Source organism: Anolis carolinensis, chromosome 2, assembly GCF_035594765.1.
Source record: "Anolis carolinensis isolate JA03-04 chromosome 2, rAnoCar3.1.pri, whole genome shotgun sequence".
In the NCBI taxonomy this organism is placed as follows: Eukaryota; Metazoa; Chordata; class Lepidosauria; order Squamata; family Dactyloidae; genus Anolis; species Anolis carolinensis.
The window spans coordinates 31976361-32004314 of NC_085842.1; the positions used below are offsets into that span (position 1 = coordinate 31976361).

General features: G+C 42.0%; 2 protein-coding genes across 2 annotated transcripts in view; both read left to right on the plus strand.

Annotated features, from left to right (window-relative positions):
• LOC103278020 (zinc finger protein 271) overlaps positions 1–4536 on the plus strand; it is a 47676-nt gene extending 43140 nt beyond the window's left edge. The window contains exon 4 of the mRNA XM_062973736.1: positions 806–4536. Within this exon, the coding sequence (XP_062829806.1) occupies positions 806–1532 (727 nt within the window). The 3' untranslated portion in view covers positions 1533–4536. The remainder of the gene's footprint in view (positions 1–805) is intronic.
• A 3869-nt stretch (positions 4537–8405) lies between these two features.
• Positions 8406–27914, plus strand: sh3bp5l (SH3 binding domain protein 5 like). The gene is made up of 7 exons (XM_008105508.2): positions 8406–8558; positions 15064–15678; positions 18672–18734; positions 19379–19507; positions 19857–20018; positions 22948–23121; positions 26348–27914. Exons 2-7 carry the CDS (start codon positions 15466–15468, stop codon positions 26747–26749), a joined length of 1143 nt encoding a protein of 380 aa, XP_008103715.1. The 5' UTR covers positions 8406–8558; positions 15064–15465; the 3' UTR covers positions 26750–27914.
• The last annotated feature ends 40 nt before the right edge of the window (positions 27915–27954 follow it).

The following is a 27954-nucleotide window of genomic DNA, read 5'->3' on the forward strand; positions in this document are numbered from 1 at the left end:
GCAGCATGTGGAAAATGAGGAAGTACTCCATCAAGGACTCAGTGTCACAAGTAGACAGTGAAGTGGCAGCTCCCCCTGTGGCTGGAATCGAGCATACCCTCATTAAGCCAGAAGCTGGAGTGTTAAATTGCCTCTGTGTCTGTCTATATGTCATATGTCTAATGGCATTGAATGTTTGCCATGTATATGTGCATTGTGATACGCTCTGAGTCCCCTTCAGGGTGAGAAGGGTGGAATATAAATACTGTAAATAAATGAATAAATAAATATATTCCCTTTTCCAAGCAAAACAAATCCAGCTCCCTAAACTGCTTCTCATAGAGCTTGGTTTTCAAGCCTGTTGATCAGTTTTGGTCACCCTTCTATGGACACCGTCCAGCTTGTGAATTTCCTTTTTGAATTGTGCCCAGAACTGGACACAATATTATTTCGGCTGAGGTCTGGTGTATGTGAAGATAGCTGGTCTATCATGTTATAATCTGTATTTTTGTTCTTTTCTAAGCAGGTTGAAGATGTTTAGCGAGAGCGAGGAGGAGACATCCCTTCAGGAAAGTATCAAGCAGGAGTTGTCGCCGGAAAGATGTGACACAGATTTCCCACCAAGTCTGGACCAGGAAGAAGACTATGCGGCTCAATGCGGCCCCGAAATGCAGCCTCGAAACAGTCCGCAGGAAACCTTGCAAGGGGAAGAAGCTGCCATGGACCTCAGCAAGACCGCCATGGAAAATCCCCTCTGCAAACCAAGAAAAACATACATATGTCCCGACTGTGGGAAGTGTTTCAAGCGCTGCTCGCCCCTCATAAGGCACCGGCGAACCCACACGGGAGAGAAGCCCTACGTCTGCCGCGTGTGTTTGAAATGCTTCAGTGACGGCTCTGCCCTTGTGAAGCACAGGCGAATCCACGCCGGGGAGAAGCCTTATGGCTGCCCTGAGTGCGGGAAGAGCTTCTCTCAGAGTTCGACCCTTATTGCTCACCAGAGAACCCACACCGGCGAGAGGCCCTATACTTGCCCGATCTGCGGAAAGAGCTTCAGCGTCAGCTCGAACCTTGCGGCCCACCAAAGGATCCACACGGGAGAGAAACCGTACGAATGCGCTGTCTGCGAAAAAAGCTTCCTAGTCAACTCTCACCTGATCCGGCACCAGCGGATCCACACGTCGGAGAAGCCCTATATTTGCCGGGAATGTGGGGAGTGCTTCACCCAGAGCTCCCACCTGGTTGTCCATCGCAGAATCCACACTGGGGAGAAACCTTATCTGTGTGCTATATGTGGGAAGAACTACCGCGGCATCTCGGACTTCATCTTGCACCAGAGAATTCACACGGGCGAGAGGCCGTACCCCTGTTTGCAGTGTGGGAAAAGCTTCCGCCAGAGCTCTTCTCTGACCAAACACCAGAGGATCCACACGGGAGAGAGGCCCTACGAGTGCGGAGAATGCGGGAAAACCTTCAGTCGGAATTCGCATCTTACCCGACACTATAAAGTCCACATGGCACAAACGAATACCCTGCCGACACTAATTCAGTGAGCGGTTCTCTGACATGGAAGACAGGCTTTGCTCTTGTTGTTGGAATGAAACTCTAGTCGGACATTGTGCTCTCATCGGTCTTCTTGTAGAATTAATGCAATTTGACACTGATTTAACAGCCATGGCTCAGTGTCCTGATCTTTAGCCTTCTTTGCCCAGAGAGTGCTGGTGCCTCACCAAATTATAACTCACAGAGCCTCCCGTGGTGCAGCGGGTTAAACCCTTGTGCCGGCAGGACTGTTGACTGAGAGGTCAGCGTTCGAATCCGGGGAGTGGGGTGAGCTCCTGTCTGTTAGCTCCAACTTCTCATGTAGAGACATGAGAGAAGCCTTCCACAGGATGGTAAAACATCTGGGCATCCTCTGGCCAACATCCACACCAGAAGCAACTTGCACTTTCCCAAGTTGCTCCTGACACAAAAAAAACCTCACAGGGTTTTATAGCACTGAGCCAATGCAGTTAAAGCAGTGTCAAACTGCATTCATTTTACAGTGTAAATCTGGCATGGGCAAACTTGGGGCCCTCGGGTCTTTTGGACTTCAACTCCTACTGGCTGTTAGGAATTGTGGGAGTTAAGTCCAAAACTGGCCCAAGTTTGTCCATTCCTGGTGTAAATGCACCCCTATTTAACAAAGTGGATAATACAATACAACTTTATTTTTGTATCCCGTCTCCATCTCCCCAAGGGGACTCGCAGCGGCTTACATAGGGACAAGCCCAGTCAACATCATAAAATATAAACACATTAAAATACATGCACAATATCATAAAACAGAATAAAACAACAACAATTATAACAACATAGCGCTTGTGACAAAATAAAAACAAGCTCTAACCAACAGCCAATGAACCTGAAATAAAATCAATTTCTAGGCATGGATGTGAGGGCTAGTGTAACTCACTTTAAAAAATAGGGTTAATGGATTAAGTGCATAAGTCCAATGAGTGGGGATGAGCAATGTAAGATGGAGAATGATATTTTTGGACATGAATGGATGTTACCCATGCTCAGAATCTGAAATGGTTTTTTTTATGTAGGGCTGAGAGGCAAGTGTGAATGGGATTGTCTTCCAACACAGATGCTTCCAAACTATTCCAAGATTTATCTGGGACTTGATTTCCGTCTATATTATATTGGAAAGGCTTCCTACTTTCTGAACAACAGCTTCACTATTTGTATCTGAAAAGTTCATGGTAGGTTTTCACACACACATGTTTTCTCAGCCTTTAGTGCTCCAGATATTTGGGGCTCCCTGAACATGTGTTGAAAAGAAGGAGTGCCATGGTGAGGGATTGCACTTCAGAATTTACCACTACAACAAGAAACACAACAACAAGTCATAAATGATTTGCTAATGTGACTGTTTTTCTTCCAGAACAACTATACTTTTAAATGCTAGGGATTCTGTATTTCAAATAGACCCCCGCCCCAAAAGCCCCCATAAATATCCTGTTCTTGTAACCTCTTTAAAAATAAAAAATAGTTACTTTATTTGGAAGGAAACTTTTACCCTTTTTAAAAAAATATATAGATATTTTCTTTGGAAGGAAGCTTGGAGATAAATGTCAGCTTCTGTTAAAATCATAGCTACTAGAACTAGGCAGAAAGCTGGCAACCCAGACAATGGGTCCTGTCCATTTCAAAGGCATTTTCATGCCAGGCTGCTTAATAACATCCTGATTTTAAATTCATTTGCAAGAAGCAAATTTGACTGCCGTCATGAAAGCAAACCAGTTTTTTTATGATCTAAGGAAGGGGATGGTAATGGAAAGAGATGATATTGACCACATTAAGTGTTAGCTGGCAAAGGGCTCAGTTTACATTTCAGCTGAAAATGAATTATAGTCAGTCCTGAATATATATATTACAGTGCCTATAAGAAATGCAGCCCAGACAGAAATCCTATATGTGAAATCTATATGCTGAAGAAGCTGCATCTGTTGAATATTTGCCAGTCTTAAAAAAAACAACAAAACAGGTCCTATCTACACTGCCATATAATGATGTTTGAAACTTCATTATATATATTGTCGAAGGCTTTCATGGCCAGAATCACTGGGTTGCTATGAGTTTTTCAGGCTGTATGTCCATGTTCCAGAAGTATTCTCTCCTGACATTTCACCCACATCCTCAGGGATTGTGCGGTCTGTTGGAAACTAGGCAAGTGGGATTTATATATCTGTGGAATGCCCAGGGTGGGAGAAAGGACTCTTGTCTGTTTGGCCTGCTAACACCTCCCCAGAAGGGATTCCCCAGGCAGGAAGCAGCCAGGCTTTAAAGCTGTGAAGCCATTCAATTCTAATCAAGCTGGCCAATTGCAACATTCACACTTGCCTCAAGCAGACAAGAGTTCTTTCTCCCACCCTGGACATTGCACAGATATATAAACCCCACTGCCTAGTTTCCAACAGACCTCAACAACCTCTGAAGATGCCTGCCACAGATGTGGGTGAAACGTCAGGAGGAAATGCTTCTGGAACATGGCCATATAGCCCGGAAAACTCACAGCAACCCATTTCATTATATAGTCAGTGTAGTCTGCCTTTAAACTGCTTTATATTTCAATGTAGATTGGTCCAAACTATAGCTAACCCTAGCTTAGTTACAATACAAAAAACACTACTGTTTCTGTTCCTATGGGTCACTGACTACTGTCTATTTACTACATCTTTTGTATATTATATTTTCTAGGAAACTAAACTACAAACAAAGCTCCATTTATCAAGCTGGGTAACATTTACAGATCCACATGCTTGCTCTTTTAACACAAAAGTTCTCATTCACACTACATTTAAGAATTCACCTTCAGGTGGATGATGTTTTTGAAATCACTTTTTATACTTCGGTTCAATTACATGGAGATAAGATGATGTTTTTAATAGATAAGAAAAATGCAGAGTTCAAAAATCCCATGCAAGCAACTAGCCTTGCGCCATTAGTGTTGTTAGCAATCTCCTACCTAGCGTAAACTGTATGACCATTCAATAAAAAGAAATGAACTTGCTTTTGCATGATTGTGTTTAATAGGAAATAACGGAGAGAAAAATAATGATTGGGTTGCTGTGAGTTTTCCGGGCTCTATGGCCATACTCCAGAAGCATTCTCTCCTGACAACCTCACAGCCTCTGAGAATGCGTGCCATAGATGTGAGTGAAACATCAGGAGAGAATGCTTCTGCAACATGGCCATACATCCCGGAAAACTCACAGCAACCCAGCCATGAAAGCCTTCGAAATCACAAAAATAATTATCTCTGTCTACAGTTGAAAATTACAAAGTGCAGACAAATTACAAGCAATGTGCTAGATTTTTCCCAGTTTATTCTTGTGTTAGATTTTAAATTTCTGGATTATATTTCCTGCTGGAAGATTTTGACATCATTGCCCAGAAGTAACTTTTGAAAGTTCTGTAACTAGATGAAGCTGCTACAGATATTTACTGCATAATCCTTTTATTTGCATTCATAGAGATGGTGTTGTGCACAAAATTCTATATAACCGAGCTTTCCAATCATTTTATGTTGGCGACACAAAAGTTTTATACATTCATCACAGTAATTCAGTTTTATTAGCAAACCGGAGGTCAAGCCAACCCCTTATAAGAGATATAGCACAAACACATATATTTATATGGAAAGGGAAGTATTTTAAAATACCAGTAATAATAATACTTCTGCCAAGACCACCCAAAAAATGTGAAATTTCTCCAATTTTCATCTCCCCTCCAATTAGGTTGAAATGGACGGTACAGAATTATCTTCTATACACATAAAAGTTTAAATATGTATGTGTGTGTGTGTGGCTGGGGTGTTCACTTACACAGAGAAGCTCCCAATTCCATAAATAGCTACCGTGTTTCTCCGAAAATAAGACAGTGTCTTATATTAATTTTTGCTCACAAAGATGAGCTAGGTCTTATTTTCAGGGGATGTCTTATTTTTCCATGAAGAAAAATTCACATTTATTGTTGATTACAAAAATGAACATTTATTATATACTGTACAGTAGTTGTCATCACAAACCAGCATAACCAAACAAACTGTGAATCCTATCAAGAATTTCTTGTTACTACCATTATTTCCATGTACAACTGGTATGTACATTTACCAATCCTGCATGCTCTGGTCTTCTGTTTGGCAGGCGCTGGGCATGTTTTCAAACAAATACTTTGCTAGGTCTTACTTTCAGGGGAGGCCTTATATTTAGCAATTCAGCAAAACCTCTACTAGGTCTTATTTTTCGGGGATGTCTTATTTTCGGGAAAACAGGGTATAGCTCGCACTACTCTAGAGACACCAATGGCCCTCTCTCCAATGACATTGCAGGTTACAGTGAGCACCATGAACATGTCCAAGAGCCCTGCCACAAACACCATCCTGCCCACCACCCAAGTGAAGGCTTTCATCCCAGTGTTTTTTACTCTCTCAATTGGTGTGGAATTTGCCTGACCCCGCCCACTGCCTCTCCCATAACCCTTTCCTATTCTTTTCTATGGCACACAGCAAACAGAGGAATTGATCAGCAACTGAACATACTAGAGAGAATTCACCATGATTTATAGGAATTGTAGGTACTGGGATGTATAGTTCACCTGCAATCTAAGAGCACTCTGAACTCCACCAACGATGGACCTGGAACTAGCTTGACACACAGAACCTCCATGGCCAAGAAAAAATACCGGAGGTCTTTGGGGAGATTTATAGGAGTTGTAGTTCACCTACATCCAGAGTGCACTACAGTGTTTCCCCGAAAATAAGACAGTGTCTTATATTTTTGCTCCCAAAGATGCGCTATGTCTTATTTTCAGGGGATGTCTTATTTTGCCATGAAGAAGAATTCACATTTATTGTTGAACAAAAAAATTAACATTTATTATATACTGTACAGTAGTTCTCATCACAAACCAGCGTAACCAGACGAACTGTGAATCCTATCAAAAATGTATTTGTTACTACCATTATTTCCATGTACAACACTCAATGGTATGTACATTTACCAATACTGTGTGCTCTCATGTTCTGTTCGGTAGGCATGCTTCCAAACAAAACCTTTGCTAGGTCTTACTTTCGGGGGAGGCCTTATATTTAGCAATCCAGAAAAACCTATATCTTATTTTCTGGGGATGTCTTATTTTCGGGGAAACAGGGTATGAACCTAAACAACAATGGATCTGGACCAAACTTGGCATGCATACCCAATATGCCCAAATTTGAGTACTGGTAGGTTTTGAGGGGAATTGGATTGGACGTTTTTGGAATTGTAGGTACTGGGATTTATAGTTCACCTGCAATTAACGAACACTGAACTCCATCAAAGATGGAATTGAGCAAGCTTGGCACATAGAGCCCGCGACCAGCAAAAAATACTGGAGGTCTTTGGGGGAAATTCACCATGATTTAAGGGAGTTGTAGTTCACCTACATCCAGAGAGCACTGTGAATCTAACACCAATGGATCTGGACCAAACTTGGCACAAATACCTGATATGCCAAAATTTGATTATTGGAGTGGTTTGGGGGAAACTGACCTTCCTTTCTGAGAGTTGTAGTTCACCCACAACCAGAGAAACTGTGGCCTCCACTGATGGTGGACCTGGACCAAATTTGGCACACAGAACCCCCACGACCAACTCAACTTACTGGAGGGGTTTGAGGGGACCGACTCACCATAGTGGGAGTTGTAGTTTACCCTACAGCCAGAGAGCACAGTGAACCCCACACATGATTCATCTGGAGCAAACTTGCCCAACATAAACTTTAAGTACTGATGGAGTTTTTTGGGGTTAACCTGGCATGATGTGAGTTGTAGTTCACCCACAACCTTATGCATTTTGTACAATTAAAGAATTGACTTTTTCAAATAACCAAGCTAGTATGTGTGTGTGTGTGTGTATGTATATGTGAGTGTGTGTGTGTGTGTGTGTGTGTGTGTGTGTGTGTGTATATATATATATATATATATATATATATATATCTCAAAGGATGGAGATATTTATATGTATATTGTGTTGAAAAGCAGGTGAAAATATTTTGATGAACTTCTTAAACCGCCCTTTTTTGGACAAAGATATTTTTTAAAAGGTAGGGTTTTTTTCCAAATTAAAAAGCCACATATTTCTATGTCAATATACTTATATGTATTTCAGGTGGAAAAGCAGGAGGAAATAATTTGATGGACTAACAACTTAAAATGCCCTCAGGCAGGAAGCAGCCAGACTTTGAAGCTGCAAAGCCAATCAATGCTAATCGCGGTGATACATTGTAACATTCATACTTGCCTCAAACAGACAAGACTTTTTTTTTCTCTCAACCTGGACATTTTCCCTCTTGCCTAGTTTCCAACAGACCTCACAACCTCAGAGGATGCCTGCCATAGATGTGGGTGAAACGTCAGGAGAGAATGCTTCTGGAACATGGCCATACAGCCCGGAAAACTCGCAGCAACACATAACCATCCATCCATCCATCTATCTCATCTATCGCTCTTTTATAATAATTGTGTGTGTATATGTGTGTATGTCTGTATATCTCTATCTCTATATATCTCGAATTGATTAGAATCATTTGTCTTCAGAGGTGCACAATGAACAATGCGAGTATTTACAGCTAAGTTTTCGTTATCCTGCTACGACTTGCCCCAGTGGCCTTTCATTGGGCGAGACCATCTTGCGCGGAGGGGGGGGGGGGGGGGACACCGACGAATGGTACCTTTCTCAGTTTCGTAACCCAAAATGGCGGCCCCCACTGAGAGTCCTTAAGCTACAAGTAAACAAACACATATTTACCCAGTTTCTTTCCTATTATCACATCCTGGAGAGACTTAACTTCTAGAACTCAAGAAGTGTGATAGCAGCACCCCCAACACATCCCTCGTGTAAAAATTTCTCCAGCAACTTCACTTCGATGGTTGAAGCCGCCATGTTGTACGGACAAGAGAATCCGTACAAGGGAAGGGTGGCTTCTCTGGGGCTCCCCATTTCCGTTTCCGCTTGGGCTGGGGTTGGAGGGGGTTGCCGTTGAAGCTGAAGGTAAATACAACATTTCTTCTCCTTCCTTCTATGCTTTTTCTGCCTGGGTTTCACTGGGAGTGCCTTTGAATGGTGGAGTGAGGGGAGGTGGAAGTGGAGATGCCCTTTAAATCGATTCAGAAGTGGGGTAAGTGAGCCAGTGTGGCCCAGCCCAGTGTAGGCTGGATTTTAAGACCTGGGCTACTCCACTCCATTCCCAAAACTAGAAACTCAATGGGCGACCGAGCTTTTGAGGCCCCTTTTCTCTAAAAGTGCATCTATACTGTATAATTAATGTAGTTTGACACCCCTTTTATTGCGATGGCTCAGTGCTATGAAACCATGGGAATTGTAGTTTGGCCCAGCCCTCTTTGGCAGGGAAAGCCAAAGACCTTGTAAAACTACAACTCCGTTGATCCCATAGCATTGAGTAAAGGCGGTCAAAGTGGTGTCAAACTGCGTTAATTCAACAGTGCAGATGGACCCTAAATTGTGATCTCTTTCCTGAAGGGTGGCTGGATAGTTTGTATTGCAGCAAAAAATAAAAAAATAAAAAACAGATTCTTGTGGCACCTTAAAATTCTCAAAAGGAGAAAAAATTATTATTGAATAGACATTTATGAATGATACTAGAATTTGCCTTATCAGACACATTCAGTATGTTATTTTTATTAGCAAGTATATTTATGCATTGTTTGATAGTGGACTTGTGTGCTGTTGAGATGAAAGAAAATCTTAGAAATACTTATTCAGGCATTGGGTTGCTGTGAGTTTTCCGGGTTGTATGGCCATGTTTCAGAAGCATTCTCTCCTGAGGTTTTGCCCACATTTATGGCAGACATCCTCAGAGGTTGTGAGGTATATTGGAACTAGGCAAGGGAGGTTTATATATCTGTGGACCTTCCACAGATATATAAACCTGCCATAGATGTGGGTGAAACATCAGGAGAGAATGCTTCTGGAACATGGCCGTACAGCCTGGAAAATTCACATCAACCCAGTGATTCCAGCCATGAAAGCCTTCGACAATCCTTATTCAGACACCCCCCAAGTTACGAACAACATAGGTTGTATAGGTTTGTTCTGAAGTTGAATTTGTATGTACCATAGGTTGGAACAGGTACATTTTTAAGTGTAACTCCAGCCATATATATATGTATATGTATTTGTTTTGCCATCTGTGCCCTTGTTGAGAAGATTCCACCTCACTTTTTGTCCCTGTGATCATTGGATTTTGAAAAATTTGACTTGTTGTGGAAAAAAGGATTGGCGATAAACTTCAGTGGAGACCCCCTTTCCCCATGATAACTCATCTAGGAGTGAATTTCTGAAGGGTAGATTTCTCTCACTTGCTGTTGTCTCAGCCCCATTTGTAACTACGAGTCATTTGTAAGTCATAGAATCATAAAATCATAGAATAGTAGAGTTGGAAGAGACCTCATGGGTCATCCAGTCTAACCCCCTGCCAAGCAGCAGGAAATCGCATTCAAAGCACCCCCCGCAGATGGCCATCCAGCCTCTGTTTAAAAGCTTCCAAAGAAGGAGCCTCCACCACAGTTCGGGGAAGAGAGTCGGATGTTTGTAACTAGGAAACTGCCTGTATATATTTAATACATGTGTCACCTTTCACCCAAAGTGAGACCCAAGGGGTCTCATTGATAAAATTAATTCATACATGATTATTGTTATTATTAGAACGTTGTTATGCTTATTTATAATCCTGCTTTTATGTCTTTCATTGGGACAGAGGGTCTCAGTACTTTTGTTTGCTGAATGCCTTGGAGTAATTTTTGACTTACAGCAATCCTAATGTGAATCTACCATGAGCTTTTCTTGGCAAGATTTGTTCAGAGTTGGCTTTGCCTTTGAGGACATCTACATTGTGGAATGAATGCAGTTTGACACAGTTTTATCTGCTAGGACTTGTCGGAGATGGGAAACATAGGCCCTTATCCATTTTTATGTAACTACAAGAACCATCCGGTTTATGCATAAGAAAGAAACAAATTGTGCCACAATGTTTGCAAGACATTTTTGTTTATTTCCTTATAGCTCAAGCAAGCAGGCTGTGTGAGGGAGTGTATGTGTCCATAAACAAAGAGCTGGATCAATAGGAGCACACTCTGCATCATTGATAAGGAGTGATCAAAACAGGACTAAGTGGAGTTGTTTCTGGGACAGAAGCATCCAAATGGCTAGAAATAGGGTGTTGCCTTTTTACATCGCGGATGACTAATTTTTTTGTTTCGTTTCGTTATTGCTTTTGTCTTATTGTCTTCGCAGTTTTTTGTATTTTGGGTGTTTGCACCTTTGAGTGCTTTATGAGCCACACCAAGTCCCTCTGAGAGATGGTAGCAGGGTATAAATAAAGTTTATTATTATTATTATTATTATTATTATTATTATTATTATTATTTTATTATGACACAGCAAACAAGATAGATATGCTGCATTTCATATCACAAAATCACAAGTCGAACACTTCCCAAGTGTCTAGGACTGTGTGATGTATTTTCGGATGATGCGTGCAGATCCCAGTAGGGTGGCCTTTTGCAGTTGGCAGATCGTGATTTTGTCAATGTCTATTGTTTCCAAATGCCGGCTGAGATCTTTTGGCACGGCACCCAATGTGCCGATCACCACCGGGACCACCTGCACTGCACTGCACTGGTTTCTTATTATTCTTACTATTGCTTTGTCAGGCCCTGAAATGTTTAGAGAAAATTAACACTGAGTTTATTTTTAAGAGACCATTTCTAGAACAAGTATACATAAACATGGCTCCTGTTTGGAGTAATTTAATGCAGAAATCATAAAGTCATATAATCATAGAGTTTGAAAAGACCACAAGAGCCATCCAGTCCAGCCCCATTCTGCCATGCAGGAATGTCCAATCAAATCACTCCTGATAGATGGCCACCCAGCCTCTGTTTATATATCCCCAGAGAAGGAGACTCCACCACTGTTTCTGCAGCCTACCAATAGGTTGTCATGTCTGAATTGGCTTAGACCCTGATTGTCATGTACCAGTGTCACCAAAATGCACTTAGTTGGACTCTTTACTGAGGGGCGGCAAATTGGTTTTGAAGGTTTTAACTGTTTATTTTTATTGTTAATATTTAATTCATATATCATTTTGTATTGGATGCACTGTAAGCTGCTTTGGGTCTTTTTAGAGAAAAAATAGGGGTATTACACTATGTAACAAAATTTTCTAACTGGTTCTATCATAAAACATGGGAACGGTTATTAAATTGCAAAAACTTTCAAAGCAAGTTCTGTACAATTAAACAGGAAATAGCCCTTTCAAATAATAATAATAATAAGGTCTCAATCAAGAGAGAAAAAGTAGAGTATAAATAAATACAGTGTCCCTCACTTAGGGTTAGGTTCCAGTACCACCCACAATAAGTGAGAATCCGCAAAGTAGGGATGCTATATTTACCGGTATTTTAATATTTATATATTATTTTAGTAGTTATACACTATTTTAAGTCTTTATCAACCAATCGTGTGTTGATAAATTGCCTCCTTTCCCTGTTGCCGCTTGGGCTCCTTTTCTCTCCCTTTGGCTTCTCCTTCCTCCCTTCCTTAGTAAATTGTAATTTTTTATGATTTATAATAGTCTTTTAGAGTTTATTGAAAAACCGTGAAACAGCGAATCCTCAAAAAGTGAACTGCAAAGTAGTGAGGGAACACTGTATAGTAATATTATTGTCTTCTTTCCAGCAGCTGATTTCTTGTTGGAGCAATGTTTGATTGTACACTAAGGAGAAGGGTAGAGCATTTCTGGCAGGGCTTCATGTTCTCTTACAGCATTGGCAAGTAGCTAACAGTATTTGATGGAGAAAATCCTTTTGTGAGATGTAAATACTGTTTTAGACTTAGTCAGTAGCAGATATGGTGGATGATTTCTGGTTTTGTTCATTTGCATCATTTTTTTAGGGTTCAGAATTGTATTTTTCAGGTGCCATAGGTATATACAACGTAGCAATGATTCTCCAGGTTTTTAGGTAGAATTCCTTCACAGCCATTTCTGGAGATACTTGGTGTTTCCTGGTGGTTTTCCATCCAAGTATTAACCAAATGCAGCCCTGCTTAGTTTCCAGATGCAGAGATCAATGTGTTTAGAGCGGTGTGGTGGTTTTCAAGATTGCATAGAAGAAAATGCTTTTATTTATTTCTTGCATTTCTGTAATGCCCAGTAGTTCAAGTTATCCAGACCATCAAATTGTGCGATAGCTATACACTTGGAATTTTCCCCTCCTATTAAGAGCCTATTAAAATTTAAAGGAAGTAGGAAGAGTCTTGTAGCCCCTTTAAGGTAAATCAGTTTCATTTCCAAATCTGAGCTGCAGACTTTTAAAACTTAAGGCCGACTCAAACTGGTTAGATCTAAAGACTCCTTTCTGTTTACTGAAACAGATGGCATGGCTGCCTCTTTGAAAATTGCTTTTTGGATGACAGGTTCCACCACAAGGACTACAGAATCCAGCACCAGGATTCTAAGAGTTGTAATCCAAAAATAACATTATCGTGTCTAATTCTATAGGGTAAAACTGCAAATGGAAGTATGATGGTGGGTTTACTGTAATTTCTTTTCTGTAGCTGGGAAAGAGGATGTATTTCTGTGTATTGACTGGGTGTGTTTTCAGTCTTTACTAAGCAACGTAGAACCTTAAACCTCAAGGAATTGATTGTTTTCTTATGTCTGAGAAAGAGGAAACCGAGAAGTGACATGATAGTTATATTTAAACATCTGATGGGACAGCATGTAGAAGATGGAGGGAGCTTTTGCTAAAATGAGAACCAGCGGATTCAAATTACATGAAAAGAGATTCAGCCTAAACATTGAGAAGCACTTCTTTATTGTAAGAGCTGCTCAACAGACTGCCTTTGGGTGTGGTGGATTCTCCATTTTTGGAGAACGTTGAAAATCGAAAGACATTTTTGAGGAAAGCTTTAGCTGCGATTTCCTTCATAGCAGGGGGTTAGATTGGGTGATCCTTGGGGTCTCTTCCAGCTCTAATGTCCTATTAGGATGCCCAGCTGTCCGTGGGCCGCTGCCCCCCTGTTTCCATCCCTTCTTTCTCTTTCCTTCCCCTCATACCTGTTCTTCTTTCCTTTCTCTTCCATCCTTCCCTCTTTTTCTTTCCTTCGCCTCCCTCGTTTGCTTTCTCTCTATTCTTTTCTCCCTCCCTCCCTCCCTCCCTCCCTCTCTCCTTTTACTCTCCTTTTACTCTTCTCCAGCTCTGAGAGGGCCTACTTTAAAATGTCACAATGGCAACATGGCTCACTTTGTGGCTCTTTCCTTCCTTCCTTCCTCCTCCCCATCATCTTCCCCCTCCATCAGGCACATCACAGAGGGTCACTTGACCTAGCAACAGACAATCCTTCACCTAGCTACAGCCAGCCCAGGGACATCACAGAGGGCCACTCCACCTAGCAACAGTCTTTGTGGGAAAGGCAGACAGTCAGGCAGACACTGACTTGTATAGATGGTGCAATGTGGAAAAATTGGTGAAAAAAGTATGGCATTTCGTACTGGTGGAAAAATTAATCTCTGATATAGAAGACATAAGATATAAACAGACTAAGACAAAGTTTTGCATCATATGATATACCTTTAGTAACCATGTTAACCCATCAAGTGAACTTCGCCTTCCCTGTTTAGTATACAAGTCAACATTTGAAAGGATGTGTTTCATTAAAAAATGAGAACATTTACATGTTCTCATATGTTGTCGAAGGCTTTCAGGGCCGGAATCACTGGGTTGCTGTGAGTTTTCCGGGCTGTTTAGCCATATACCAGAAGCATTCTTTCCTGACATTTCGCCTACATCTATGGCATGCATTCGCAGAGGCATCAGGAAAGAATGCTTTTGGAACATGGCCATATAGCCCAGAAAACTCACAGCAACCCAATTTGCATCAGACAAAGCTAATGTTGGCTGTATATGTCACTTACTTACTTACTTAGGCGATTCCTCGTAGTTCGAGGATGATGGTCCTCCATTTCTTGGAAGACGCCTGTGCATGATTTTTTTTAATGTGTGGAGGTCGGTGCACGGCCGGTCAACACACAGTCTTCATAGATTGAGGTCCCAGCAGTGGTGTGATTAACACAACGAGAGTGGCTTCTCAGTTTGTTGCAGCCTTCTTCCGCCTTCACAGCTGTTGTTACATGTACCATGTTATCCTCCACCTGCTCCGCCGTTGAGGTCTTTGGGTCTTCGGATTGTTCTTGGTCTGGATCCTCCTCTGTGGCCACTCCTGGGAGTGTGTGACTCGATGGATTGTCCCCCTCGATGGAGTGTCACCTTGACGTGGTGAGGGGGCTTGCGTGTTCTAATGAACCTGTGGGCACAACCACGGGAGTATATATGTCATCTTGGAGCTGAATGCAAGACTCCAATTGTGATCATTGCATAATGTTCATATTGTTATATTATTTTTTAAAAATTAGATAAGCCCCCAAAGTGCTTTGTTCTTAACTTCTCTTTTGTTTTTGTGTCCCCTCCTTTAGCCCCTGCTTCTGGACCCTGCATTGGAAGTTGTGCCTTAAGGGGGTCCGCAGCTGAGGGGGTGGAGGATATGTCTGGGAGGAAGTTTTCTCCACCCCCTCCGTGCCTGAGCAAGCTGCTGTGTGTTGGGAAACCTGTAGAACCCAGATCACTGCCATTTTGCAAGGACATTTGACTGTCTTGACGTTCGTATTGGTGCCTCTTTGCTCTCCCACTTTTGGCTCTAATTTCTGCCTCCTTCCCTTCCCGTATGTGCCAAATGCATCTTCACGAAACGGGAAGCCCTGTGCCAACTCCTTGCGGATGGGCCTGCCATTAAAATGGGGCCTGTGTTTCTGTGAAAAGGCCAACCTGTCCAGGTAGGGAGATTGGAGGCTGCCGAGGGCCAGCAGCGGAGGCCCCACATGGAAGGCTCTGGCCAGCGTCTGGTGCTGGGCATGAACAGGGGAGATGGGCGGCAGACGCCTCCCGGGGAGTTGCGGACCCCCACAGAGGAAGGAGAAGAGCAGAGGACTCCTGTGCCTGAAGCCATCTGTGATAGCGATGGGGACGCCAAGAGTCCTGAAAGGAAAGAGGAGGAGGAAGCAGAGGAGGAAGAACTGGACCCCCGCATCCAGGTGAGACAGGTTTCGATCACAGCTGGGAGGTCTTGTTCAGCGCAAGCACCATGTACAAATTTTTGGAGTGGGAACAGCTCCATCATATTTTACCTTAAAGTGCTTACTACCAATAATGGTGGTGGTGATGGCTGCTGTTTTTGTTATAATTGTTGTTGTTATATTTATTTGTGTCCTGTTTTTCTTCCGGGACTAGGAGCTAGGGCAGCTCACAATCTTACAAACTGTACAATTTAAAAACCTACGTAATATAAATGTTAAAATAGAATTAAATGTCACAATTATTAAAACAAGTATTTATTTATTTATTGTGTCAGAAGTGAATTGAGGATACAGTTATAGTATATTTAAAAACACAAACTAAGTTAAACACTTGACATTATACTAGATTTCCTTTGACCAGAAGCTGGCCACATGGAGTGCCTCTGATGTCACTGTGAGAAAGTCCTCCATTATGCATGTGGCAGAGCTCTGGTTGCGTTGTAGTAAGTGGTCTGTGGTTTGCTCTTCTCCACACTCGCATATTGTGGACTCCACTTTTGTAGTCCCATTTCCTAAGATTGACTTTGCATCTTGTGGTGCCAGAGCACAGTCTGCTCAGCGCCTTTCAAGTTGCCCAATCTTAAACCATGCAAACATTGGTGAAAACAATTTGTAATAGCACCCTTTGGCCCATTCTTTTAAAAAAACATTCTTCCATAAAACTTAAGTTTTTAGTTCTATTATGGCAACCCTAGGAGTGAGAGATCGGCCAGAGATCCTGTTATGAACAGCTCTGCTCAAGACTTTTAAACTTAGTACAAGGAACCTGCAGGTTTTAAGCAGAGGCTGGATATCTTATCTGTTGGGAGTGCTTTGATTGTATTTTCCTGCATGCCACAGGTTTGGACTAGATTGCTCTTGTGGTCTGTTCTAACTATTATTTTATGATTTCCTTCATCGAGTCTATCACCTGTAATGCAATATTCCTCTTTTCCTACACCTTCCAGTGTACTGAGCTTTACTGTCTTTTCCAATGTGTCATGTTTTCTCATTGTATGTTCAAATTATGGCAGCCTTTGTTTAGTCATTTTGTCTTCCAGGGAGTGTTCGGGCTTCATTTGTTCTTGGATCAGTTTGTTTGTCCTCTCTGGCACCCCACAGAACTCTCTTCCAGCACCACATTTCAAATGAATAGATTTGCTTCCTACAGCTTCCTTTACTGCAAAGCTTTTTGATCCATTCATAAGATTTAGTAAAACATCAAACATCCGGGCGTCCCCTGGGCAACGTCCTTGCAGACGGCCAATTATCTCACACCAGAAGTGACTTGCAGTTTCTCAAATCGCTCCTGACACGAAAAAAGAAAGAATTGGAAATAGTAAGCTTTAGGAGAGGCGTATTAACTTTTTAGGATGGGGAAAATCAATACAATAGTTAGAACATTGTCAAATGATATTTATATGGGTATGGGAATACGGCTGTCTGGAAAACTCAAAAAGACTTGCAGAAGGCCAGAATTGGGCCAGAAGACTAATGTTCCCACCCCGGTGCTAGATCCTTTTTACTTCTTTCTGTCATGCATCTGAAAAGCAGGCCTTTAGGGTATTTTGTGTTTTACTGCTAGCATCATGTAAGCTCTTAACCAAGTTCTTTCTGGGTGAATTCACAAAGTGCAGAGAATCTGACTGAATGCTCTCTTCTCATCAGAAAAGCTTTTAGAGTCACCAGCCAAGTAGGAATGGAAAGGGCCAGTTATGGTTTGAGATACTTTTTTCCCTTTATTTCGGGACCTGTAGCCAATAATTTTTAGTATGCATATAATAAAAACCCCAAATAGCTTTAGTTTGATTTGGGTTTGTGTAAATTTGGGTCAGTCTTCTTGAGTAATCCCAAACAGTGTGGTCACCAGAGAAATGCTCTTCTCCCAGGTCACGATATAGTACCCTTTTAAGTCATTAAAATTATTAAAACAGGGACAAATATTAGCTTTCTGTCTTTGATATGGCCTCCTCCAAAAAAGACAAGACAGAGACCTCTCTCTGCCGAATAAAACCGATGCTGAAATGCCCTCAAGTACAATGGCAACAATTGTGCAAATGAAGTTTCAAATTACTTGGCTATAAAACTCATTCTTGTATAGTTCTGAGGAATAAATGGGGAGGAGAACTATGTATGATCACAGAATCCTAGAATTGGAAGAAGCCCCAAAAGGCCGTCCAGTCCAACCCCAGTCTGCCATGCAGGAATGCCCAATCAAAGCACTCCTGATAGATGTCCATCCAGCCTGTTTTTAAATATCCCCAGACAAGGAAATTCTACTGGACTGTGAGGCATATTCCACTGCCAGACAGCTCTTTCAATCAGAATACCTGCAGTTCCTTGGAGGAAGAATGGGATATAAGTGTCACAAACAGATAAAGATAAAGAGCTGACATCAGATGATACAGGAAAAGTGTGGGAATCAAAACAAAAGCATCAAGTTTACATTTAGGCTGAAACCAGCTCCACCTTGAAGATAGGCGACGGAAAACCATCTGCATTTTAGAGGACTCTGATTTTCCATCATCTCTATCCAAAGTGGAATCTTGGCTGTATGGCTGTTTCCTTCTCTTCCTTCATCTTATTTCATCCCATGTTCTTGTCAGCATAGTGAAACACAAAATGGAAATTATTAAAACTGACCGAAATCTGTCTGGCAGGTAGCTGTTCATAATTTCCCATTATTGATTTGACATTTTTTAAAAATAGCATTTTCTTATTTTTCTTTCAATATATTCATAACAGGGAGGGAGTATTTTGGGCCATGCTGGCGGAACAATCCTGGGACCCTGTGTCCAAAAGCCTAACAGCCTTGTTTGTTGATGGGTATAATAGCACTCCTTGTTTGTGTTTGGGCTGAGAAGGGGATACAGACATCAACAGACACAATGTCCAATGCCAGGTAGCTCTTTGGGGAAAGTCCTGGCCATTGACTGTTCTTGAGCCTTGCTTTTCTGTCTTTCTGACCACAGGAGGAATTGGAGCATCTCAACCAGGCCAATGAGGAGATCAATCGTGTGGAGCTGCAGCTGGATGTAAGGAAATAGGGCACCAAACTCTTGGAAAATTCCTTTTGCTCTACCTTCTTTCCCCTAGCTACCATGTTTTTGGGGTTTTTTTTGTTTTGTTCAGGGGCGGGAGTAAGATGTGTGCATGTGCATTGAGAGTGAGAAGTTGTATTCAAGTGTGTGTTGACAGGGAATAGTCACTTTCCACATAGTGACAGAGTTCTGGGCACAGGGATAGAAAATATTGTTGTCTTTCCATTGCCTTGAAAGCATGGCCTAACAATAGGAATTTTTTTTTGCTCCTGTTACTCTTTGGTTAGGAAGGTGGGTTGGCTAATGTCTTGATCCCTATTCATTATTAACTCTGACTTGGGAGGACCAGCAGTGAAGGTAAAGTGGAGGTTTCATTTAAATCTCTTGGAAGAGGATTCCTAAGTCAGGGAGCGGCCATCGAGAAGGCCATCTCCTGCATTCCTGTCAGATGAGACAGAGAAGGGCCTCCCCACGTATCTCAAAACATGGGCAGGTTTTTGTGCGAGAATATAGTCTTTCTGATAAGCTTTTAGGTTGCCCATGCCATAAATGAATGGGGAAATAAGGAGTATGGTTTGTTGGGTTCTGTTTTGTTTTGACTGTTCTCCCGAGGCAGTTTGTGCCCTTGTTTCCCACAGGAAGCCCGTACCACCTACCGGAGGATTTTGTCTGAATCTGCCAGGAAGCTGAATGCACAGGGCTCCCAGCTGGGGAACTGCATTGAGAAAGCCCGTCCTTATTATGAGGCCAGGCGCTTGGCCAAGGAGGTAATAATGTCTCTTTGATTTCGTTATGCTGAGACTCTTGCTGTCCCTGGTTTGTCTTAGAGCAGGAAACATTAAAGGATTAGAGCTGGGCTTCGTGATTGTACTGTGTCAGTTTTGTGTAAGAGACTCAAAAAAAAGCAGCCATTGGGATTCTGAAGCGATTGATGAAAAGCAACAGTTATTCTTGTAGTTAAGCCTTCTTGTTTTCAGTAATGTTCCTAAGCTCTGGTTAGGGAAAGGGGGAATGTGACAGAGAACCAAGACACCTGGCTTGTTTTCCCAGCTTTTTGCAGGGAATGTAAAACATTACATCCATTAACCTTCCCACCCCCCTTGCCTATCCTTTCAGGCCCAGCAAGAAACCCAGAAGGCTGCTCTTCGGTACGAGCGAGCTGTGAGCATGCACAATGCGGCCCGCGAGATGGTTTTTGTGGCTGAGCAGGGAGTAATGGCAGACAAGAACCGCCTGGATCCCACATGGCAGGAGATGCTCAACCATGCAACCTGCAAGGTGAAATTTCCCCCCAGGAAAGGATCTGTGTCATCTGTTCCACCTCTGGTGTAGCATTCTACCAACTCTCATTACAGATTGACCCCATTTTTTAGATCTTAGACTTGGGGACTAAGTTTCAGGGAAAGAGCTGAGGATAATTATTTATTGGCACTACAATTCCCAGAATGCTCCTGTCAGTGATGGTTACCCATTGTGGGAATTGTAGTCCTGATGTTGGGTAGGAGATGGGGTGGGAGTACAGGGGGCATTATGACCATGGCCTTTCTTTCCTTTCTTGTCCTGTAATATGATTTTTTAAAGTATAGGGAGTGGGAAAGGGCTCAAGAATGGGTTGCTGTAAGTTGTCTGGGCTGTATGGACATGTTCTAGAAACATATCGCCTGCATCTGTGGCAGGCATCCTCAGAGGTTGTGAGATCTGTTGAAAACTAGGCAAGAGGGGTTTATATATCTGTGGAAAATCCAGGGTGGGAGAAAGGACTCACCTCGATTAGCACTGATTGGTCTTGCAGCCTCAAGGACTGGCTGCTTACTGCCGGGGGAATCCTTTGTTAGAAGGGGTTAGGTGGCCCTGATTGTTTTCTGTCTAGAATTCTCCTGCTTTCTGATTGAGTGTTGTTTAAGTCAGCTGTAGCAGAGCACTTGATGATGAACCAACCTGGACATAGCATATTATTTTAGGATACAGAAATGCTGGACCGCTCTGAACAACCACCATGTCAGACTACACAGAGAAGCCATTGAAGTCAACAAGCATGTGGACAATTTCAACAGAAAGGAGAAAACCATGAAAATGAACCAAATCTGGCTACCAGTATTAAAAATCAGGACAGTAAGTAAAGAACAACACTCTGAAAACAGGAGAATTCCAGGCAGAAAACAATCAGGGCCAGCTAACACCTCCTAACTAAGGATTCCCCCAGACAGTAAGCAGCCAATTCTTGAAGCTGCAAGGCCATTCAGTGCTAATCAGCATGGTCAATTGCTACATTAACACTTGCCTTGACTAGTTTCCAACAGACCTCACAACCTCTGAGGATGCCTGCCATAGATGTGGGTGAAACGTCAGGAGAGAATGCTTCTGGAACATGGCCATACAGCCCGGAAAACTCACAGCAACCCAGTGATTCCAGCCATGAAAGCCTTCGAGAACACATTGGTACAAGAATGGATGTAAAATAAGGACTTTTTACAAACAAATTATTCTCTTTCATGGTCATCTAATACAGAAAAAATTTTCTATGATGTTAAAAAGAAGAAAAAGGGGAAAAATCCAGTTCTTACCTAATCTAAAACAAAAAGATAGAAAAGCAGGTTAGAGTGTATTGAAGCAAAGAAGATAGAAAAGTTAAGAAAAGGACAACAGCCCCGTCTTAACACTTCCTGCCCTGTCACTGCTGTCATGTTCATAATAAAAAAAATCTATCTTTTTTGTCGTGTTGTCTTCTTGTTTCTGGTTGATTAACTTTCTAGGATCCCTTGGATATCATAAGGGATCCTGCTATTCTTGTCACTAATCTCTCTTTTTATTTTCTTCTTGTTCCTACATCTCTGTAATACCATAGTGACTTGCTCTATGATTCTATGATTCTTGTTAATGTAAAAAAAAACCCAGTGTTTATATTCTCTTAAAAAGTCAATGAAAGGCTGCCAGTCTCCTTCAAATTTGGGAGGGTCTGGCGATTGTATAATAGTCAATTTATCCATATCTGCCAGATCCATCATTTTGATAATCCATAGATCTTTGGTGGGAATTCCTTCTTGTTTCAGATAATAGGCATGTACAATCCTCGCTGCAGTCACCATATATTAAAAAGTTCCAATTTTTTGGGGTTGCCAAAATTGCATTTGTAAATCACAACAGAAATGTTTCTGGCTCTAGTGGTACCTTCATTTTAAATATATTTTCAATGTTCTTATGTATTTTAATCCAGAATGTTTTGGCTTTAGGGCATGTCCACCACATATGATAACAGGTTCCTTCTTTTTGCTGACGTTTCCAACAAACATTTTAAAAATTTGGTTCCATCTTTGCTAGTCTCTCTGGTGTCATGTACCATCTGTACATCATCTTGTAGAAGTTTTCTCCTAGTCTGTAACAGCTTGTAAATTTAATCTTTGTTTTCCACATCTGTTCCCACTTGTCTAAATGAATATTATGACCCACATTCGTTGACCATTGAATCATATAATCTTTAAACAGATGTTCTTCTGTATTTAATTTTAATAATATTTTATAGACTTTGAAACAAAATTTCCCATAGACTGGAAAAAATATTATCAATTTTGTTACTTTTCCAAATTGATGCCTATCTGGGCGACTGGTGGGAATGAAAGACAATGATGGCCCCTCATCTGTGGCATCCTCCCCAATGAAATCAGAACAGCCCCTTCCATCCTGTCTTTCAGGAAAAAAAATTAAGACATGGTTATGGGACCAAGCATTTGAGCAATAATTATAGCAGTGCAATAATCGAGAAATTTTAAAGTGTTGACTAATGGACTGATTCTGGATTACGATTTTAATTGTTGTTTTAATATTTTATGTTTTTAATGCTTGGTTTTAATTGTAATTGTTATTTTTGGAATTTATATGTTGGGCATTGAATTGCTGCCGGTTGTGAGTCTGCCCTGAGTCACCTTCAGGGTGAGAAGGGCAGGATACAAGCATGGGAAATAAATAAATAATTTTTTGTCTATTTAATATCTTTCTTGTATTTGTCTATATTGAAACCATATAAATTGTATTCCTTCTTTTCTTGTTTTTTTTTAATTAACTTCATTTTGTTGTCTAATTAATACCTGCTTATAGATGGGCCATTGGTCTAGACCCATTTCTGTCTGATGGAAGGCTTCTTTGGTTGAAGTCCATAGAAGTATTTTTGAGTATAATCTTGGTCTGTACTTTCCCCACCTTTGTCCTTTAGGTGAATGAAGCTGAGGAAGAGCGGTTGCGTAGCGAACGGGAGCATCAGCGTGTCACTCAGCTCTGCCAGCAAGCTGAGGCCAAGGTGCAGTCACTGCAGAAGTCCCTGAAGCGTGTCATTGTGAAGAGCAAGCCTTACTTTGAGCTGAAGGCTCAGTTCAACCAAATCCTTGAGGTAAGGCCACTGACCCTGTCCTGATTCTCTTGCTCACATCCCTCCTGTAATGGGGAACAGCCCTGGAAGGTTTTTCCACCACTAGAAAGTCTGTGTGGGACTTCAGCTAATCTTTCCACAGTGGCTGCACATTCCTAATATAAAATCATAGAGTTGGAAGATACCCCAAGAGCCATCCAGTCATAGAATCATAGAGTTGGAAGAGACCTCACGGGCCATCCAGTCCAACCCGCTGCCAAGAAGCAGGAAAATCACATTCAAAGCACCCCAGTCCATCCCCGTTCTGCCATACAAAAACACACAATCAAAGCACTATGGACAGATGGCCATCCAACCATCATAAAGGAAACTCCATCGCACTCCAAGGCAGCATATTCCACTAACAATTACTAACTTTAGGAGTCCCCCCTCCTAATGTTTAGGTGGAACCTCTTTTTCTGTAGTTTGAATCCATTGCTCTATGTCCTAGTTTCCAGAGCAGCAGAAAGCAAGTTCACCTCCTCCTCAGTGTGACATCCTAGAATTGATGGAATCAATGGTCAGTGAAGTGTAGGGAGGAGATAAGGCCACAATAACCCAGACAGTCAAAGCCGTAATGTTCCATAAATATCCACATATGGAGATATGCTGCGTCCTAACTACACACTCTGCCATGTATGATAGGAATGCTGTGCAATTTGTCAAATGACTTGGGGCCCTTCCAGACAGTATCTGATCCCAGGTTTTCTGTTTATCCCAGATTATCTGGTAGTGCAGACTCATATACAGTAGAGTCTCACTAATCCAAGCCTCGCTTGTCCAAGCCTCTGGATAATCCAAGCCATTTTTGTAGTCAATGTTTCCAATATATCGTGATATTTTGGTGCTAAATTCGTAAATACAGTAATTACAACATAACATTACTGTGTATTGAACTACCTTTTCTGCCAAATTTGTTGTATAACATGAAGTTTTGGTGCTTAATTTGTAAAATCATAACCTAATTTGATGTTTAATAGGCTTTTCCTTGATCAGTCCTTATAATCCAAGACATTCGCTTATCCAAGCTTCTGCCGGCCCGTTTAGCTTGGATTAGTGAGACTCTACTGTAATTCACTTCAAAGCTGGAAGGGCCCTTCATGTTGTTACACAGTGCACACATGCAGTATGCAGTACTGCTTCTGCTGCAGTGGTGAATAAGATGCTGCTGAATCGTACATTGACTTACTCGGGTTACTAACAGGATGCTAGCCAAAATATGTCTTCTTTAATGACTTTGTTAGTGTTTGAGCTGTATTTGTTTTAATTTTTGTAAGCTGCCTTGAGCCCAGAATAGAGAAAAGGTGAGATATACATGAGTAAATAATTGCCACTGCAGCCTCCCATGTCGGAACGTAGAAGTATTATACCTTTTGTGACTAGAGCTTCCATCATCCCCAGCAAATATTTCTCTTGCCGGTTAGAAATATTTGGGTATTATAGTTTAAAATGTAACTTTCCCCAACTCTCCCAGAGTTCCATATTTGAATATGGAATTGGAATATGATATGACCCCTATACCTATGAGATCAGTATCCATATCTTCAGCTATGCACGTCCATCAAAATACGCCCTCCCTAGGAAATTTCTGTGTCCTCCAGTCATTTTAATGGCATGGCAAAACTTTCAGTGACCTTGTCAGTTATCAGTCGAAACGTAAATTGTTAAATACATCAAGATGCTGCTGTTAACTAACTCAGTCAATTGCCTTGTTAATTACTAGTCAAGCAGAGACCTTGGTTTTGCAAGAATTTCAAAGCATGGCCTCAGTCAGTTGGAGTAAAGAGGCCTTTGATTTGCTTCTTCTGCTGCCGCCAGTGCTACTGGAGTAAGTTAATTTACCTTTATGGGTTCCTGAGTTGATTTAGAATGGAAGATTATTCTGTAATGAATTAAAATCACTCCATAATAGATTTAATGTAATTTATAATTAATTTTGATCTCAGCTGAATTAGAAAGAATACAATAATGCATTAAAATGTTAATCTTTTACAATAACTATTAATTATTTTGTGGGTTTGGGGACTTTTTGCTTAATATTACATGGGTTTTTTAAATAAAATGTTTCATATGAGTATAATTTTCTTGTTTGAATACATTTTTTCCCAATTGGTGTCTGCTTTTGTCAAATTGGTCCCCGTTGAGCCTTTAAGCAGTAAGCAAACTGGAGAAATATTCATGCGCCCTGCAGAAGTTGGTTTAAGCATTCAACTTCTCAAACCACCAAGTCCCCCAGGCAATATGCATTTGCTGAAAACACTCTAAATGTTGGATTAATAACTAAAACTCAATTACCATATATACTTGAGTATAAGCTGACCCGAATATAAGCCGAGGCACCTAATTTTACCACAAAAAAAACTGGGAACATTTGACTCAGGTATAAGACGAGGGTGGGAAATGCAGCAGCTACTGGTAAACTTCAAAAATAAAAATAGATACCAATAAAATTACATTAATTGAGGCATCAGTAGGTTAAATGTTTTTGAATATTTACATAAAACTGTAATTTAAGAGAACAATAAGACTTTAATAAGATAAGACTGTCCACCTGTGATTACCTCTATACTCGAGTATAAGCCGACTCAAATGTAAGCCTGCCAGGACCGACCCTCACTCGAGTATTAGCCAAAAACTCGACTTATAGTTGGGTATATATGGTCAATTAGTCCAATCTCCTCTGTAAGAAAAGAGACAAAATAGTTACAGGAAAAAGCAGCCATACAACCATAACTTAAAGAGCTCAGAGAGGTGTGGAATCATGCAGTTTTTCCTGCCTACCATTGACTAAGAAAGGTTAGTTGTTGGCCAGGGCAGATGTTACATACAAACAGCATCCGGAGCTGTTGACAAAAAACTGATGTGTAACTCTATTGGTACTAATGTTGGAGAGTGGTCCCTAGTCAAAGTGTTCCCTGGTCAAAAAAAAGTTGGGTACCACAGGTTGGTAAATGCAACCAAGATGGCCCCAGTGGGGGCCATTTTAGTCTTTAAAAATGTGTGGAAAAAGTAAAAAAGATCTGGGTGTGTATGCAATGGAAGTCATCTTTCCAAAGTCTCATTGGAAGCCAATGTGGAGTCCCAGTTGCCAGCATACAAATACAGCTCGTCTGTATTGTTACAGTAAAAACCCCTAAGAGATTTGGCCATGCTTTCTATATCAACAGTGATTATAACAGGCTTTTGTGCCTCTATCTCTGCTGTTTAGGAGCACAAGGCCCGGGTGACGTCCCTGGAGAAGCAGGTCTCTCAGGCCAAGATGCGCTACTCGGTGGCTTTGAGGAATCTGGAGCAGATCAGCGAGCAGATCCACGCTCGACGGCTCCAGCGCCTAGTTGGGCGCAGGGCTTCCCCGGTGGGGGCAGAGGCCAGCCCGGCCCTACTGTACGGCAGTGCGGCACTCCCTCCGGAGCCGGCCTCTTCTTCCGACACCCTCTCGGTGCTCAGCTTCCAGACCATTGCTTCCGACCTGCAGAAGTTCGACTCGGTGGAGCACCTGCTGGGTCTATCTGACGCCGCCAGCCTCAACAGTGACGAGCTGGAGGAGCGGGAGCAGCGCCGGAGCGCCCAGACGCACCCCTTCAAGCACCACCGCAGCATCAGCCTCTGACGTCCCTCTCCTCCCCCTGACCCTCTTGCAGTTCCTTTAACTCTGGTCCTTCTGGGTATTTGGGATCAGAGGTCCGAGAAGTAGTTACAAGGGGGAGGCGGTTTGTGGAGTGCATGGGTTATGTAGCAACATTGGGCCTTGCCCGTTTGACATGTAGCCTGCAAGTGGATGGTTTCTCTCTGTGTGTAGCCCCTTACTCCCTGCCCTACAAGCACAACGGGGCTCATCCATGTCCCCATTGCTTGAAGACTTCGGCATTTTTGTCCCGTTGTTCTTGGTCCATCAGGCCATCGTTCCCCCTTTTCCCCCAGCATGCACCTGTTTCCTGGGAGTGTTACATGCTGGAAGCGCTTCTGCAGCCCTGCCTGTAGGCTTATTGGTAAAACCATCCTCTTGACCTCATGGGAGGCAAAGCATGGTGAAGAGGAGGTTTTACAGGTTGTTTTGTAGTGGTGGGCTGGATCTCCAGAAAAAGAAGAGGCTGGGTGCAGAGATGTTAGTGTAAGCTCCCTTGCTGCTATCACTGCATTGTAGAGACCCTTCCCTCACCGCTTTCATTGAATTGCTAATCCAGGCTAAACAAAATGGCCTTTTTAAATGGAACTCTGGTGCCCCTACCGGGCTACTTTGAACACACTACTCTTGTATTCTCAGAGGCATGTCCTTTGTCCCTCTCTAGCGACAGATTTTCTATATATGTTGGCAGCTGCCTGCCTCTTTATAGCTTCTTAGGGCTGAAGACCCGCTCTCGTGTCTTAGCAGAGCCAAAGCTACGAAGAGGCTGGCATCTTGATGCCTTTCAACACTACCAGAAGAGAAGGACGCACAGCAAGAAGCTGGTTCTGTTGGGATGACAGACTTCCCTCGCTGTGGGTTTCAACCTCTCAGCACATCCCCTGCTTGGGATGTTATTTGCACTAAGAGGTGGCAAAAGATGGAGCTGGGAAGTTTCTCTCTATGCTCCCAGCAATCTCCCCAGCCCTTGTCTCTCCCAGCATTTTGTGTGGGGTGGCAATCTAAACAGTTTTGCTGGTCACTGGCTGTGATGAGAACCCGTTGTCGGTTCGAGGCAGCCTGATAGTAACTCTGTGTGTGTGTGTGTGTATTTGTATGACTGGCTTCTGCTGTGTATTTTATTTAAAATAAAGTTTTATGCCCTATGGAATATTTCTTGCTTCTCTTCATCTTTTCTCTTTCTCAAACCG